The 17,087-nt window shown below is 50.8% G+C and overlaps 1 protein-coding gene across 3 annotated transcripts; it reads left to right on the top strand.

The window, feature by feature from the left end:
* Positions 1–58: 58 nt before the first annotated feature.
* Positions 59–16,956, top strand: SZRD1 (SUZ RNA binding domain containing 1). Of its 3 annotated transcripts, XM_080358867.1 has the most exons (5): positions 59–419; positions 2,054–2,204; positions 12,447–12,496; positions 13,425–13,679; positions 14,935–16,956. In XM_080358867.1, the coding sequence occupies exons 1-5, from the start codon at positions 394–396 to the stop codon at positions 15,035–15,037; spliced, it is 585 nt and encodes a 194-aa protein (XP_080214993.1). In that variant the 5' UTR covers positions 59–393; the 3' UTR covers positions 15,038–16,956. The 3 variants fall into 3 exon arrangements, with proteins under 3 accessions (XP_080214993.1, XP_080214994.1, XP_080214995.1); XM_080358868.1 differs by lacking the exons at positions 59–419; positions 2,054–2,204 and adding an exon at positions 3,409–3,496; XM_080358869.1 differs by lacking the exons at positions 59–419; positions 2,054–2,204; positions 12,447–12,496 and adding exons at positions 12,776–12,856; positions 13,005–13,124.
* The last annotated feature ends 131 nt before the right edge of the window (positions 16,957–17,087 follow it).

Here is a 17,087-nt window from a genome sequence, read left to right as displayed (position 1 = left end):
ATGGGAAGGTCAATTCTCCGCCGCTCTCCATGGCACTGAGAGTGTTCTCTGACGGGGGGAGGCTGCCATCTTTGGAGGGTCCCGTCGGGGACACGCGTGCCGCTCCGCCGCCATGTTGGGAGAGGCGGGCAAGCGAGCGAGGCCGCCATTTTGGGGAGGTCGCTGTGAGGCGAAGGTGGCAGGGCGGCTCCCGGCCGCCTCACGGGCCTTGGCCCCCGCCTTGCCCCTCGCCCCTTCCCGGACTCTCCTCCTCAGACACTCCCCGGCGAGGCACACCTGGGGACCCTCCCTTCCCACAGAAAGAGATTCCCCCTAATTCCCTCCCAGAGCCCTGCCATGTCCCTGTCTCTCCCCTGAGAGACAGCAGGTGCCTGTGTCACCACAGAGGTGAGGATGGGATGGAGCCCTCAGTGCTGCGGGTATGTACACCTGGGTCTGTGTTCTGACACACACCTGTGCTGCTGAGTCGTGTGGTGATGTATTGATGATTACTTTGAAAGTATGGCTTAACTGCTGGAGAGAGTCCAGCGCAGCCACCAAGATGCTGGAGGGAGTGGAGCATCTCCCGTGTGAGGAAAGGCTGAGGGAGCTGGGGCTCTGGAGCTGGACAAGAGGACACTGAGGGGGGACTCATTCCTGGGGATCAGTATGGAAAGGGGCAGTGTCAGGAGGATGGAGCCAGGCTCTGCTGGTGACAACCAGGGACAGGACAAGGGGCAATGGGTGCAAACTGGAACACAGGAGGTTCCACTTAAATTTGAGAAGAAACTCACCCAGTGAGGGTGTCAGAGCCTGGCCCAGGCTGCCCAGGGGGTTGTGGAGTCTCCTTCTGTGCAGACATTCCAACCCGCCTGGACACCTTCCTGTGTAACCTCATCTGGGTGTTCCTGCTCCATGGGGGGATTGCACTGGGTGAGCTTTCCAGGGCCCTTCAACCCCTGACACTCTGTGATGGCTGCAGAGGTGGAGGAATCCCTGTCCTGGGCACTGCGGGGGCCTGTAGGAAACCATTTACCGTGCCAATAGAATAGGCCCAGGCAGGATTTCTCAGCTAAGGGTATTTTATTAACGATTTTGCAAGACCAGGTGTTCTACCTAAAGGCAGGCACATGGAATAGGGCAAAAAGCCCCTGCTTATATCCCTTCCAAATCCTGGCCGCAATTTCCCTCCCTAGCTCCCCATTTGTTGGTTTACAGGGTTTACAGACTATCCGACCCTGCCTCAGTTTGCCTCTCTTATTCATCAAATTCTAACAGCCCCCTCCCCTTGCTGATTTATTTCAAATATTGATTCTTGACTCTCTGGCTACCCTTCCCCCTAGCTTAACTTTTTAAACTTTTAAATACAGTTATCAGTTTGCATTCCATGATTAGTTCAAAGAGACTTTGTTTTATATTAAGGATTCATAGCCTGATTGTCTCTCAGTCCTTCCCCCCGCACTGGGGTCAGGCACAAGGTCAGTTGTAAAAACAACATTCGTCCTTCAGTGGTCCCTTACAAGGCCAAACCTTGAATCCTGGGGTCAGTTTTGGGCCCCCCATGCCAAGAAAGGCCTTGAGGTGCTGGAGCGAGTGGAGAGAAGGGAACGGAGCTGGTGAGGGGCTGGAGCACAATGTGATGGAGCGGCTGAGGGACATGGGGGGTTCAGCTGGAGAACAGGAGCTGAGGGGAGACCTTCTGATCTCTGACCTGCCTGAAAGGAGCTTGGAGCCAGGGGGGTCGGGCTCTGCTCCCCAGGAACAAGCGCCAGGAGCAGAGGAAACGGCCTCAAGTTGCACCAGGGGAGGTTGAGGTTGGATGTGGGAACAATTTCTTCCCCAAAGGGCTGTGGGGCATTGGAACAGGCTGCCCAGGGCAGTGCTGGAGTCACCAGCCCTGGAGGGCTGGACAGACGGACATGAGGTTCTCAGGACATGGGGCAGTGCCAGGGGTGGGGAATGGTGGGACTTGATGATCTTGAGGGGCTTTTCCAACCAAAATGACTCTGTGACACTATTCCTGTGCAGAAGGAGCTGTGGAAGAAAGAACCCACCACCCTTTCTGTCTCTACAGACCAGCACCTACCCCAGGAGCTGCTCCTCAGCATCCCAGACATCGGCCCGGCCGAATCAGCTGCCCCAGGTGCCTCATGAAGGGCTGGAACCACCTGAAAGCAGACACACGATTAACCCATAAGTGCGCAAGTAACCCAGCGTTCACCCAGGTGTGTGCGTGTGACCGTTAACATCCCACTCCCCAAACATCTGCGTGGCTTTGTGGGACACTCAGTCTTGAACAGCAGTGCTGTGGCCAGGAATGGGATTTTTTAGGGCAAAACCGGTAGGATGGAGGGAAATGTCCGGGAAAAATGACGCTGAACATGCCGCGGATTGAGCCAACAATGCCATGCGCTGCTCGTTTCCTTCTGGAAAGATCCCTGAGAATGGGTTGGTTCAAATCTGAGGATATAAATCCCCCTCCCCACCCCATAAAAGCCCACGAGCAGCACTGCTTTTGATAAAAACCCCCCAAAATTTGTCTGCGTGGGTGCCGGGCAGTTCCCTGCCATGATTTTTGGGGCTTGGCAGAGCATGGGGAGACCCAGGGGGGCTGCAGAGGGACCGCAGCTTCTTTTAGCTGAAATATTTGTTTTTTGTGGTTTTTTTAAGCAGTTTATCGCCATCTGCCGGCAAGCTGCAGCTTGCAGGTGCGAAATTTTAAGGATTTAATGGCGTTTTCTCTGACTCCCAGCCCGAACATTTGATTTTTCAGGATGTTTAATTCTGCAGTGAGCAGAATTAAGTGCAACCTTCACCCCAGGTGCATTATGAAACACTCAAAGCACAGAGTAATACATTGGCGTGGTGAATATCCTGGCTGCAAGTCAATAAAACCAATAAATAAGTTTTATTTTGGGGGAAATGTAGCTGTTTCTAGAGGTTGGAGATGCACCGGGGCCTCCTGCTCCACAGGGGCTTTATGAGTAGCTGAGTGTTTAGCTTAAAAGATACAAATTGAGGTAGTGGAAGGACACGTGGACTCTTTGATGCCCGCAGGAATGGCCAAGATTTGCTAAAAATGGGGCAGCTGCTTTTGTCAATAACCCCTAAATTTAGGAAAAAATTCCCCCAAACTGTTTGGGAGTGGAACTTTATGTACAGCTGGTGCGTTTTAGAGGCCGCTGACGCCTTTCGCGCTGTTGGGAAATGCTTTGAAACGCTCTGGAAATCGTCCTGTCCCCGTGGAAGTGTCACACACACACACACACGCGTGGCTCTTGGGCGCAGTCCTCCCGCCCGCCAGGGGGCGCGGGGGGCGCCGCGTCCCTCCCGCTCCGCCGCACGTGGCGGCCCGCCGCGCCCCGTGGCGCATGCGCTCTCCCGCCCTTTCCGCCGCGGGGCGCAGGCGCGGGGCGCGGCAGCGCATGCGCGGGGCGCGGGCTGGCGGCGGCCGAGGGGAATTAACATGGAAGATGAGGAGGTCGCCGAGAGCTGGGAGGAGGCGGCCGATAGCGGGGTGAGAGCGGCTGCTCGGAGCGGCGGGGGGAGACGGGGAGGGTGGTGCCGACGGAGCGTGAGGCGGCGGGGGAGCAGCGGTGGGGCGCGGCGGGCGCGGAGCGCCTGCTAGGCCTCTTAAAGGGACCGCGGCATCGCTCGGCGTGGGGTGGCCTCAGCGCCTCCTGGTTGTCTCCTCTTCATCCGTCGGTGCTGGGCTGCCTCAGAAAGCCGCTGCCTGCCTGTTCTTCTTCCCTCGGTGTCCAAACCCATTCTGTTTTCCCCCGGCTCTGCGGGGCTGTGGCCAGGGTGGCGGCGGCTGGTCCGTGCGGGTCGCGGCTGAGCCCAGAACAAAGCTCCTGCTTCCGGGGAGCGTGTGGTAGGTGCTGGGGGATGGTGAGATCTTTGCTCCTTTTGCTGATGGGCTCCCACAAAACGTGTCTCCCCAGCATCACTTTAACCCTTACGAGGCCTCTGGGGAGAGGCTGCTGGGCTGCGTCTCCCAGGGTGTAGCATGGCAGTTGAGGTCTCACATCAAAAGCCCTTTATTCACTTTGCTTGGGCCAAACATGTTTCTCCATTAGGACAAAGCGTGGAAAGTCTCAGCGGGCCTTAGTGCAGTTGTAGTTTAAGTTCTCGCCTGCCTTTTATAGCTTGCTCAATAGCAGGCGTTTTCATCACGTCTCTCATGCTGAGAGACTCTGAAGCACTTCTGCGTGTTGTGCTTGCAAACTAACATCATTATTTTAGCAGGAGCGTGGGTGGATGATCTGTGGGTTATTCACAACAGCACGACAAGAGAAGGGAAACCATCTCTGCCAGGCGAACTCCTTGTTTTAATAAATTCCGCGGGCTCGTTAACGATCAGAGTGCAGGAGGGCTTCGCGACAATGACTTGGTGAGGACGCCGAATTTGATTCTGGCTGGGAGATTGGGTTACAGCTGATCAGAGAGCGGGGAGCAAAATAAGAGCCTGTAACTCAACGCCCTCACCCGGCGCCGTGCAAGATGCCGGTGGGTGGCTGGCAGCCCCAGCCCAGCGCTTGCCCTCTCCTCTTGCCAACACCGGGAGGCTGCAGACTCCGAAAGCCTCGCACTGGGCAGCAGAGTTAATTCCGGCGCTTGTTAAGTCCTTCCATGAAGGGACATGGCTTGTGTCCTGGGAGCTGATGATAGCTGCAGCCTTGAGTAATGGTTTAAAATTATAGGACTGCTCAAAGCCCAGCCATCGGTTGTCTTTCCTCTTTGTCCTTTCGGCTCAGGCCTTTCGGTTGTTCTTTTAAAGCCCTTAGGAGGAAAAAAATCTCTGTCACTTGTCCTTTTTTGTGTCCTTTTCCAGTCCAAACTGCTGAGAATTTGTTTTCATGAACTTGGTGGCGCATGTGCTGCTGAGCAGAGAGGAGCTGTCACAGCTGCTTTTGCAGTTGTCGGGGGTTTGAATGTCTGTAAAAGCAGTTGGAGCTGTGGGAAGAGCGAGCTGTCTGCCGCAGGAGTTCTTCTTAGGTAAAAGAAGAGACAGGAGGTGCCTTCTGGCATCCATTGCGGTTTAGAAAGGTCATTTTCAAAGGAAGGAGACCCTTTGCTGCTGCTGGCGGCCGCAGGAAGTGAAAAGCAAAGCGGGATGGAGCGGAGGAGAGTCCAACCTCAACCCATCCTCGTCTTCCCTGGTGTTTTTTGTGGTCCGAATGGAGACTGGTGCAGTCAGGGGCTGCAGGCTCCTGGTGCCGCTGCACAAATCAAAGCTCCCAGACATGGGCAGGTGGAGAAAAGAGGAAGAGAGGGCAGCAAGAGTCTCCGCTGCAGAGCAGGTGGCGTGACTGACTTGCTTTTTAGAAGTTAAAAGAGATTTTGGGGCACAGCTGCTCTTCTCCGCGCGTGAAACCCTTGTGCAGCCAGCAGACAGGTCTTTTGGTGAAGGTGTGAGAGGAAAAAGACTGCGCAGGAAAAGCGTGTGAGCCGGCCTGGTCCTGTCACCGCACAGGTTTTTTCTCTTAAGGATTTTCCTGTATTCTTTCACATTTATTTGGGATGGGAATAAGGTGGCACAAGACAGATCCCAATATAAAGGCTTGAGACATGACAGCCCTGGTCAGTACTCAAGAGAAATATACAATAAAGTATTAACCATAAATATAAGAGATATCCACAGATACTCTTCTAACACTTCACACAGGTGAAAAGCTGAGTTATTTTTTTAGACCCTTCAGCACAGCTCTGAGGAAACGTGAGAAATGTAGCAGGACATCTGTGGTGGGTTTTTGAGAGACGTTGCCTGCTTCTCTGCGTGTTATTTTTTAGTATTCTACCCAGAGAGTGTTTGTTAGGACAGAAAGGGCATAGAAGTTTCAGCATTGGTCCTTGCTTTGGGTGTCAGGCTGCAAACTTCTACTGTACATCTTAAAGCAGGTGGTTCTTGGCAAGGGGCAGTTATGGGCTGACCAGAGATGCTGTAACCTGCTTATAATGTCACCTCCTTTATCTCTTGTAGATCTACCTTCCAAAAATCTCATTAGGTTGAGGGAAAACCCCACCAAAACCCAACACAGATGTTCTGCTTTTGTTCTGTCAGTCAAACAGCTGTAAAATAGATCCTCAAGTGTATTTTTTTTTGTCTTTAACGTGGCTTCTGTTTGTCTTTTTAGTTTTCTGTGTCATCAGAATTACCCAGTGTGGCTCCTTGGGTATGCGCCACCCCCTGAGTGACCATCTGCCAAGCAGATACCCTCAGCTCCGGAGCTTCACCCCATCCTGTGATGTTAATCGAGTTAGATCTGCGTTATCTATTTAAATCTTCAAAATGTCTGTGAAATGGGGAGGGTTTTGCTCGTTCCATGAGTTACAGATGGAAAACAGAGCGAATCGTTTAAGTTACAAGGATCTAAACACCCTGGCTGGGTTAGTAAACACTTAATGCACGGCTCGTTTTAATTTTGTGTGGCTTTAGGAAGTGGGAAAGGTCTCTTTGTGACACCGAGTCTATTTACCTGCTTAAACTAATAATTAAACGTCAAGTTGGCAGCTGTGCCCCAAATTTGGAGCGGAAGGCTCCAGGGTCCCAGGTAATCTGTTGCTCCGAATTTACGCTTTCTTCTCGATTAGTAACTTATTTCAGGTCAGAATTTGTGTAGATAAAAATATTAATCTGGTAACCCACAATAGTTTAAAAAAAGTCATCGTGTGTGTCTTTTATTTCCACTCCAGTTTACAGGGCAGGTAGTTCCACAGCCTCCTTGCTGGTGCTTAAAACTGAGCCTGCAGTGCTCCAGAGTCTAAGTCTGGGTGTTAGACTGCGCCTTGCTTCACTGATTGCCACCAGAAACGTGAGAAACCCCCTGATCTTCTGGTTACCGGGAGGATGTGAGCGGCCAGACATGGGTGACTGAACTTTGTCCCTTGTGCGTGGGGACGGGGATTGTCACCTGCTTGGTGAGGACCATTCCCCTGAGGTTTGCTGAAAAACACTTGTTTCTGTCATCTCAAAATCAGTCGATGTGTGTGTGGCAGAGGGGGCTGCCCACTTGGTTCCACCCCCCGGCAAAGGCAGTTCACTGCCCGTGGAGCTCTTGTCTTGTGATTCTTTGAGTTGCTAAATATGAGCAAAGTACAGAGAAGTCAAAACCGAAATATTTCGGAGTGTGACGCCGTGACCTCCGTCCGCTGGTGACTTGTGCGATCGGAGGACGAGTGCTCGGGGTTTTGGACCCTGGAGGAAACCCGTGAGGATAAGCGCTGGGTTTTGGTGTTGGGAAGAAGGGCTGTGAGGATGGGGTTTGTGTTTTTTTGTAAAACATTTACCAAATATTTACTTTCGGTGTTTGTAATTGGTCAAAAATAATCTTGAAACTGGGAAATTGAAGTTTTTCTTGCTGCTGCTCAGCATTGCGTAGGCAGAGGCAGTTTGCTGAGAAAAATGATGTTTGTAGGTTGGGAATGAACAGGTATGTTGATAATATGAAGTGAGCATCAGGTTGGGGATATTGCGGCCAGTTTTGCATCTCTGTTCTGTACCTGCTCTCGCATACCTTGCTGGATGTGCTGATTGACCCCGTGGGTGCGGAAGACAAGGGTGACCCTCTGGATTATGGGATATACTGAAGCCTTCGCGAAATAACATAGAAATTAGAGATTCGTTTCTAGGTTTTACCCTTTATTTTTCTTCTAGAGCGTCTGTACGACCTGCCTGCCGCAGGAGATGCGAAAGGTGGGGCGGGAAAAGGATCTGCGGCTTCCCAAACGCTTTTCCCCCTCCATAAAATGTCCATGCTGAGAATACCGTGTGGCGCCTGCCAGGCGTGTTCCCAAAAATACTCTTCGTGTCTCGTTTCTCAACCTCCTGGCTGCCGAGAAGCTTTATCTACGTATGGGAGATGTAAACGCCAGCGCAGCTTAAAAGCATCCGCGGCTTTCTCGGGTACGGTCCGCTGCCAGGATTTAACGTAAGCGGAGTTAACGTGGAGAATTAATTAATGGAGCAGTCTGATTCCCAATAGCCTGAGGAATTGGAATGTTCCAGTAATTAATAGAAGATTAATTTATCTTCCAGAGGAAAGCAATAGGTAGCTAATGAGCAGTCAGCTTAGAGAGCTTAGAATTATCTATTTCTGCACTTATTTTATGTTGTTTTCAGTGAGTTATCTGCAGCTGGACGTTGTTGGGTGCCCATTAACAACTTTGGTAACCTCAGATGTTAAAATGTATAATTTTTCTGAAGAAGAGAACGTTAACCAGGCCTTGAAGTTTATCTCCTGTCCTTTAGAAAACGCCAGAGTATCTGTTGGCGCTTTTAATAGGCGGATGAGTCTTTGTTTTTAGCGCCGGTGTGGGAGGATGCAAGTCAAGGCTAAATTCCCTCTTTCTGGGCTTGATCTCACAGATTATTGGAGCGAGCAAGGGTAGAAGGTTGCATTTGGGAGTAATCGCTGGTAAATACATCAAAGAATGTTGGTTAATGGTTTTCTAGAGCTGCATATTTGGAATTTTATGGAGTATAGGAGAGCGCAGCTGTATCAGTGACTATCCTGTGCTCTGGCAGGTCTCTCCTTTTGGAGGTAGAGGAGGAAATATCCTGTGAGCATAAGGGATTTGTAGGAAGCCCAGTTGTGGTTGCCCACTAGACTTGAAATAAATAATAGGCAGTAGTTATCACGTTATTCCTTTCCCCTACCAGCAGAGCTTGGAGCTGCTGTTATTTAGTCTGTTTAGAGACTCTTTGCTGGCAACGATGTGCAGGATAATTTTTTATGTGTGTCCGACACATTACAGTTACTCCAACAAAGTTTTTTAGACAATAGCTCGGTCTTTGCAGCCCCCTGGAGAACCAGGTTTGCTTGGGAATGTGCGTAAACTCGACTCCATAGGGACAACCCTTCCCAAAGGGCATGTTTTTGGGGTGTTGGGGGAGCATCTATCTCCAGCTGACCAAAATTATCACTTATATCACTTATCTAGGCTGCCAGATCATGTTTGTGTCCTAGTGTCTGTGTCTAACTGCTTTCCAAGGGTTATTTTATTGATTTTTATTTATATATATATATATGTATTTATTTTTTAATGTATTGCTGTTTTTCTCAGGGTTGAGGGTAGGAAGGATGACTGTGCTGGGGCTGGAGTTCAGTTTCCATTACATCCTCATCTACAAATGCAGCTTAAATGTCAAAGCACAGTGTCTTCTTCAGGCTGTTTGTTTGGGTCTTTTTTAGCATCTAGACATAATAGCACTAAAAATAGTTGTTTGAGATTCTTCACTAATCTTTGGGGAGGGTGTTTTGGGCGGGGGTGTAAACCAAACTTAGTTTTTGGTTAGATAAGTAAGTTTATTTGGGAAAGGAAAGCTCAGAGAGCCTCCTAAGGAGATTTAAAACTGGTTTTTGTTTGGCGTGACCTGCCCGGCGACTGGGGACGTGCGGCACAATGTCCTCGGGTGCCAAAGGCGATCGCGCCGAGCTCGTGCCTTTGGGTTGTTGTAGCGCTTCTGGCACTTGTCCTCTAAGTCAGATCCTAATTTTATCTCCTTACCCACACAGCTCCAGGACAACGTGACACAGCAACGGAAAGGGAATGACATCAGAAAACGAACAGATCTGTGCAGAGCAGCGCCAGGGGTATTTGTTATAATTAAGAATAAGCCCTGTCAAGGTGTTTCAGCGTCTCCAGCTTGTAAATGCGTGTGGCGTGATCCCCGTCCTGAAGTGCGGGCTGTGCCAGGCTGCTGCTGTCTCGGGTTGGTTTTGCAGGGTAATTAAAGGCCGCCCATTTTAATTATCTCTCTGTGTCCGAACGCCTCCATACCTAAAAATCCCAAACACCATAGTATTAAACACCGAGAGTTTGCAGTGCTGTGAAAAGATGGGGTCAATCTTGCGTTGAAAGGAAAACACAACAACTTCTAACACACCAAGAGGTGTGTGTGAGGCAGGAAGCTGCTTTTTTTACACCCGTCACCCGCTTTGAACGCAAAGACAAACATTTTCTACCTAAGAGTTGAGTGGAGGCAGCTGGAACTCCCTCAGCAGCGCCCAGAATTATGAGAATCACGTCAAACCAACAGTTGTTTGAATGGGGTGAGAGTGATATGTGGGTATTTGGTGGAGATGATTGTTTTGTCTTATTCTGCCGGGATTTCTATGTGTTTCGGAGAGTACAGAGCGGCTCTGAAACCGCTGGTATTATAACTTGGAGGATATTTGAACTCCAGGCACAGGGTGACTCTCGAGCCTGCACACATAGCCTGTGAACCAGGGCGATTACAGAGGAATGAGAGGCAAAAATATGAAGTATTTTGCAAGAAATGGTTTGCACAGGAAGGAGTAAAACTGGGACCGTAAAGGGCTCATTTGGGGCAGGGTGTCACGACGGCAGCGTTAGAAGGATTCCTTAGAGTAATTTTGTTTGTCGGAACAAATTAAAGAGCTGTTTGGTGTGTTGTTTTTTAATCCTGATAGGGGAAGCCGCAGGTTGTGGCGTTGGCGGATGCCGTCAGAGGTAACCCGGCGTATGTGAGGGTGTGAAGGGCTGCCCAGCAGCACTCGCTGGGACACTCATCTTAATTACAAGTGTTTTTCAGATACTGAGGTTGAACTGACGCTGTGCAATTACAGATTCTTGTCGTTGGATGTACAAACCGTGACTTTAGCCCCGGGACTGGCCTACGAAGCCACCAGGAATGCAGAAATGTGGCTTTTTGTTTCTTTCCTCTGCCAGGAAGGAGCATTAAGTGGTTCAGCACTGTGGTTGTGACTCGAGCCACCTCCGTCGTCACTTCTCAGCGCCAAACGCAAAGAGAAATGAGTTGAGATGCTTTTTGAATGTGGTTCCCGCCCTGTCTTCCTGTCGTCCCTCTGCCCCGTGTAGCCAAGTTGTTAATAAGTTATATTTAAGGAAGGCTCCTTCCAGGAGGCCCTGGGGAGGCATGGTTGACTCTTTGACTTTGAAAAAAGTGGTTTAAAGACTCTTCTATAGTAGGATATAACCCTTTCCCCTTAATTTGACTTTCATTGTTTGCCGCCAGCTGCTCGGCGTCTCTGTCCTCGCTGGGATATCCGTTTCCCCGCTGCCGGCCGGCGGTTCCTCCGTCTCTGCAGAGGCAGCTGATGCGCATTTTTCCTCTCAAAGGAAACTGCAGGTGCGTTTGCCCTCAACACGAGGCTCTAGCTGCGAACCGACCTGCAGCTCAACGCCGCCGTCTCATTTTATTCTTACAAATCACCCCTCGCCTCCCAGTACAAGAGTTTGGTAGCAAATTCAACCTCCCACCCACCATTTATCATCCCCAAACTGCTCGTAACTGTCAATCCCGTGGGCTGTTGGCCCGTGGAGCCCCGTGACCGAGGGCAAACACCGTGGTTTGGCGTCTTGCAGCGACTTGTGTTCATTCCCTGCTTATTGGGGCGTCAGGGAATTGCTGCGCAAACCAGTTTCTCTCCTGGGTTGTGCCCGCTGTGGTTTTTGACGGCTGGGGAGGCTCTGCTGGCAGCGAGCTCGCTGCATCGGTTCAACAAACCGGCCTGAAAACTGGAGCAGCTGCATCCTGCCAGAAGCTTGGAATTCCCTTTGGTATTGCCAGTTAACGGCTGGCAAAACTGGGGCATTCTCAGGTAGTTTTTATTTGCTGTTTCGGAGCCTCTTTTAACAGCATTAGCAGTTGGTGAGGATCTAAGGACACCAGCAACGTTGGGGAAGGTTCCCTGAAGAGAGACTGGGGCTGAAAACTGGCCTTAATTTCTCTATTTAGCAAGGTATTTTCTGCGTAATCACACCAACTGCAAAACCTCAACACCTTTGCGAGCCCTGGGCAGAAGTTGTCATGCTTAAAGCCACGCGTTCTGGGATGATTAATCCCTCTTTGCGCTGATGGATGACTCGGCAGCTGCATTGCAAAAGGAAGGAGAAGCGCAATAAGGCTCCGCTCTGCTCCGCCGAGTCCTCGGGTGCATTTTGGGCAGGGCAGGGACTTCTTTTAAATTATTTCTTTACGAAGGAGGGTTATTGCACCAAGCAGCAGGAATGCAAACCTGCCGGCTAGTCTTCCAATTGCCCGCAGGCTCCGGGGCTGAGCTGAAATCAAGCGTGTAGCTCGATGTGAATTGCACCGACCGCTGCTGCTTCTCTGCCTGAGATATTTGGCACCGGCTCTGGGAGCCCCTTGCTGCGTATTCCTGTGGCTTTTTACCCTTAAACGAGTTTTCTTGCCCGCCAAAAAATAAAAGATGAGCGCTTCGCAGCTGCCCTCTCATCGTGATACGTCAAATCCACAACACGCTGTAGGTTTATTATAATAATGTCGTGGTGGATTCACTTCTCTTGTTCCCGATCTGCAAGTCATCCCATGATGGAGCCGCACACGCTCTCGCTGTCCCTTTGTAGCATCGCTGTGCGCAACAGTGGGACTCGATGTGTGCACAGATGGGCTCAAACTCCAAGATGAGCCTTCAGGTTTTGGTTTTGATTTTGATTTTTCTCTCCTTCTTTTGTAGGAGATAGACAGACGGTTGGAAAAGAAGCTGAAGATCACGCAGAAAGAAAGGTAACGCTGCGCTTTTTGGGGAAAATAACCTTTTCTTCCTGAGGTGCTGTTGGACATATGAAGGCCCAGGGAGTGGGAAAAGTGGGGAAACAGCTTCAAACTGAGCAGAAAATGCTGGATTTGAGTTCAGAAATAGGGAATCTCTGTAATCATGCCACTAGATGGCTCTTTCCATCCATAGCAGGGCAGTGAAAAGCTTCGTGAGAGCGATTTTGTTTCAGAGCCTGGACATAGCTACGGAGGAGCAGTTTAAGAAGAAGACACACAAGAAATGGATGAGTTGGGTCATTCCAGTTCACAGCCCTAAATTGACTCACCGTGTCTTGCATCAGTCACATGTTCTTTTCCTGCTTCCTCTGGGTAGGGGCAGGGGTGTGTGTATTATTGTGTCCCAGCACAAATATTTCTAATTGCTTCTGACAAGTCTTTTTTAAAGTGTTTAAATTGTTTTATTCTTAGTAGACCACTTAAAGAGTCCTGGTGTTATTTCTCTGGGATTCCCGCACAGAGAAGGGAGCATAAACTAATTCAGATGGTGAGATGGGGGCTGAGACTGACTCTGAGGAGCGGAAAGCCGGGTATCCTGGTGAGAGGAATCCAAAAAGTGCATGCACGGAATGAAATCAAGGTGTTTATACCAATATCTTAAAATAGAAGCACTAAAAGTTGTGCTCAGTGTTGGCTTCTCTGTCCTTCGGTTGAGTTTAAAGATGTCGAATGCAGCAGGGACTGTTTTTCTGTCCCTTCCTGAGCAAAACCCGTCCGCTGCTCTAGTTTAGGGTTACAATCATAATGAGGTCTTTAATTATTCCAGGCTGACTCTTAATCACGGGGATGACATCTGGCTGGGAGGAATTCACACGCAGAGCGAAAAACACGCTGTAGCAAACCAAGCACCAATTTTTATTTCTATTTTTCTTTTCAACAGTAGAAAATCCAAATCTCCTCCTAAAGTGCCCATCGTGATCCAGGACGACAGCCTCACCGCGGGTCCCCCGCCACAGATCCGCATCCTGAAGCGGCCGACGACCAACGGCGTGCTCAGCAACCCCCACTCCGCCAGCAGACCCGCCTTCCCCGTCAAGTCCCTGGCGCAGAGGGAGGCCGAGTACGCGGAAGCCAGGAAACGAATCCTGGGCAGCGCCAGCCCCGAAGAAGAGCAGGAGAAACCCATCCTAGACCGGTGAGAAACTCCGTTTATTGAGGCAAGGGCGGCGTTTTCGTGCCGCAGCATCTATGTGTGCGCTCCCTGCCAACACCCTCACAGAATCCCAGAATGTCAGGGGTTGAAGGGCCCTGTAAAGCTCATCCAGTGCAATCCCCCCATGGAGCAGGAACACCCAGATGAGGTTACACAGGAAGGTGTCCAGGCGGGTTGGAATGTCTGCACAGAAGGAGACTCCACAACCCCCTGGGCAGCCTGGGCCAGGCTCTGCCACCCTCACCAGGAACAAGTTTCTTCTCAAATTTAAGCGGAACCTCCTGTGTTCCAGTTTGCACCCATTGCCCCTTGTCCTGTCCCTGGTTGTCACCAGCAGAGCCTGGCTCCATCCTCCTGACACTGCCCCTTTCCATATTAATCCGCAGGAATGAGTCCCCCCTCAGTGTCCTCTTGTCCAGCTCCAGAGCCCCAGCTCCCTCAGCCTTTCCTCACACGGGAGATGCTCCACTCCCTCCAGCATCTTGGTGGCTGTGCTGGACTCTCTCCAGCAGTTCCCTGTCCTTCTTCCTTGTCAGAAGGAGGAGGACGAGCTCCTTGAAAAGTAAAACGAGGAGGAAGGAGAGCTTTTGTTAGTGAGCAGGGCAGCATAAGTCTTAAATTTATGTGGGTTAAAGGAAGTGCAATGCTAGATGAGGCTGTAAAGGTTATTTTAGGCCCTTGGAAGAGCGTGATGGGGTATTGAGAAGATTGTGGCCAACTAGGGTTGGTATGCGAGGGCCGCGTCTTCGTCTTTTGTGAAGTTTTTGACTTAAGGGAGCTGCCACGAGCTTAAGCGCTCTGAAATCTTATATGTAATGAGGAAATGTGTGACGCTGAGGGTGACGAAACATTGGCCCAGGTTGGCCAGAGAGGTGGTGGATGAACCATCCCTGGAGACATCCCAGGCCAGGCTGGACGGGGCTCTGAGCAACCTGAGCTGCTGAAGGTGTCCCTGTCATGGCAGGGGTGGCACTGGAGGAGCTCTGAAGATCCCTTCAACCCCAAATATATGATTATTTTATGATTTTTTAACTGATGTGGGTTATTTGAAGGCGCCGCACTCACCCCTTTATTCGCAGCATGAGTCTTGATGATTCTTGGGAAAGAAATAAAGCTCTAGTTTGATTTCGGTCACATTTTCCTGTGCAGCGGAGCGACGTGTGACAATTACCCCGTGTCTGTGACCTCCCCCTGTGCCAGATACAGGATGATTTGTCCCTGTCCTCTCTCCTCGCAGGCCGCCGAGGCTCTCCCAGCCCGAGGACACCCGACAGGCCAACAATGTCATCAGGCAACCGCTGGGTCCCGACGGCTCCCAGGGCTTCAAACAACGCCGATAAACCGCTGGCCGGAGATGCCGCCGTGCAAGGCAGGGTCCCCCCCGCCACGGCTCGCGCCGCCGTGCCGGACAAACGGACACAGAGCAAAGGGAACGACTCGATTTAATTGCACTGTGACCCCCTTTTTGCTCTGCCCACTGTGACCTTCAACCCCAGGCACTGTGACCTCCCCCTCACCACCCACTGTGACCCCCCCAAGGGCTTGTCCCCATGGCGCTGGAAAAGGGGACGACGAGGGGGTTTTTTTGGGGTGGGGGCGGTTTTAACGGACTCGGAGGGGCGTGGCGAGTTGCGCGTGCGCCGCTCGGGTTGAAGCTTCCGCCAGCAATAATGTTTGTTGTACTCGGAACGTGGGATGCAAAAGAAATGGGAATTCTCCCCAGACGCGCGTGTTGTCCGCATCGCTTTAGAGCAAGTTCTGTTTCAAAGGATCTCTTTTTATTTTATTTGTTTGTTTTCTGGTTTGTTTTCTGTATATCAGATCAACAGAGTGCATGGGAAGGGTTTTAACTCTTTGGTTTTAATTGCGAAGAGGTAGTTAAGTGTTGGAAAAAGAGTGTTTTTTCCACAAATTTCGGCGATTTTTCTGGCTCGGGTTCAGCAAACTCTCACTTTTCCTTCTCGTGGAAGCGACCTGCACCTCCTCGTTTCCCTCTCGCACCCGTGAAAACTTGGCTGGTATTTTCTGCTGACTTGGAGGAAAAGCTTAAAATCCACTGTTTTTTAAGGTTTTGTTTTGTTTCATTTGGATTTGGGGAGAAGGGAACGTGGATGGATCCCGTGAAAAGACGCCGCGGTCGCTGTTTGTGGCCGAGAGCGAACCCGGCGGCGAAGAATTAGGAGAACGGGGCGCCGCTCCGCAGAATAAATCCGTGGGGAGAGTCCCGACGCTAATGACAGCTTAACGATCCGCTCGGTCATGGTACGAGCTGCGTTCGCCTCCTGAAACCGCAGAGATCGAGAGCAAAACCCGGCGTTGGATAAATTTGGGATGATTTCCCCCCCATGAGGCTTCAGAGATGGGATTTTCCTCCTCTGGCTCCCAGGAAGGGGCTGGTGACCCTTGAAAACATGGATGTTTTCCCCCGGATGAAGCTGACCTACCTTAATATCGCTTAATATCAGGGGATTTGATGAACACTAAACGCTCTCCTTGGAGGAGACGGCACCAGAAAACGGTTTCTGGTTCTTCCGTACGGCTGCAGCCCCTTCGTTGTCAGTAGGTTCAAGGGTAAACGAGCAAATCTCGACGTCTTCGACACGCAGGGAAGCGACCGTACAGAATAAGACGTGTGTGCAAATACGGCTTAAAAAACCCCGAATACCGGTAAAAATAAAACTACCTGTGTATAAAAAGAAGCCGCTAGAGCGTTAATTAGCTAATTAAAGCTGATTAAAGCACTGAGGATGGTTGTGAGTGGGGATGGGCGGGCGCATGAGTCCTGGGTGTCCCCAACCCTGGCGCTTTTTTTGGAGGGGGCTCTTATTTATCCCCCAGGGGGGTAAATTGGGGGGAGCGGGCGGGGAGCAGGACATCAGCAATAACCCTCGTCACCGCGCCTTTCCTTAATTATCACTGCAAACAGCTTTTATCGGCCAAAAATAACCCCCCGAATCCACCCATTTCCTGGTGTAGCTGGACAGTGTTAAACTTGCCGCCGTCTCTGGCACCGAGATCTCCATTTCTGGCACCGAAATATCGATTTCTGACACTGAAATCTTCATTTCCCGCACCAAAATCTCCATTTTCGGCACCGAAATCTCCGTCCCGGTGAGCAGGACGCGTCCCGCCCGCGGGCAGGGCCTGGCGCCGCTCCTGCCCCTTCGGCCCAGGAGAAGCGGAGGATAAACACGGTACCGCGTGTTTTCACCCCAAAACGATGCGCCGCAGAGAAAACGTTTTATAAAGTGTATTTTAAATAAATGTCTTTAAACTTTTAACGGCTTTTTTCTTCCTTTATCCCCCGTCTCTCCCAGGGGCTGCCTCAAGAGGGATGTTTCGGTGGCAGCTTAAGATCCAAATGGGAGTTTATCCTTAAAAATGCCTCAG

The sequence above is a fragment of the Nesoenas mayeri genome (genome assembly GCF_963082525.1).
Source record: "Nesoenas mayeri genome assembly, chromosome: 24".
NCBI classification, from domain to species: domain Eukaryota; kingdom Metazoa; phylum Chordata; class Aves; order Columbiformes; family Columbidae; genus Nesoenas; species Nesoenas mayeri.
Note: the sequence above shows the minus strand (reverse complement) of the source record. Positions and strands in the feature narration are given on the sequence as shown.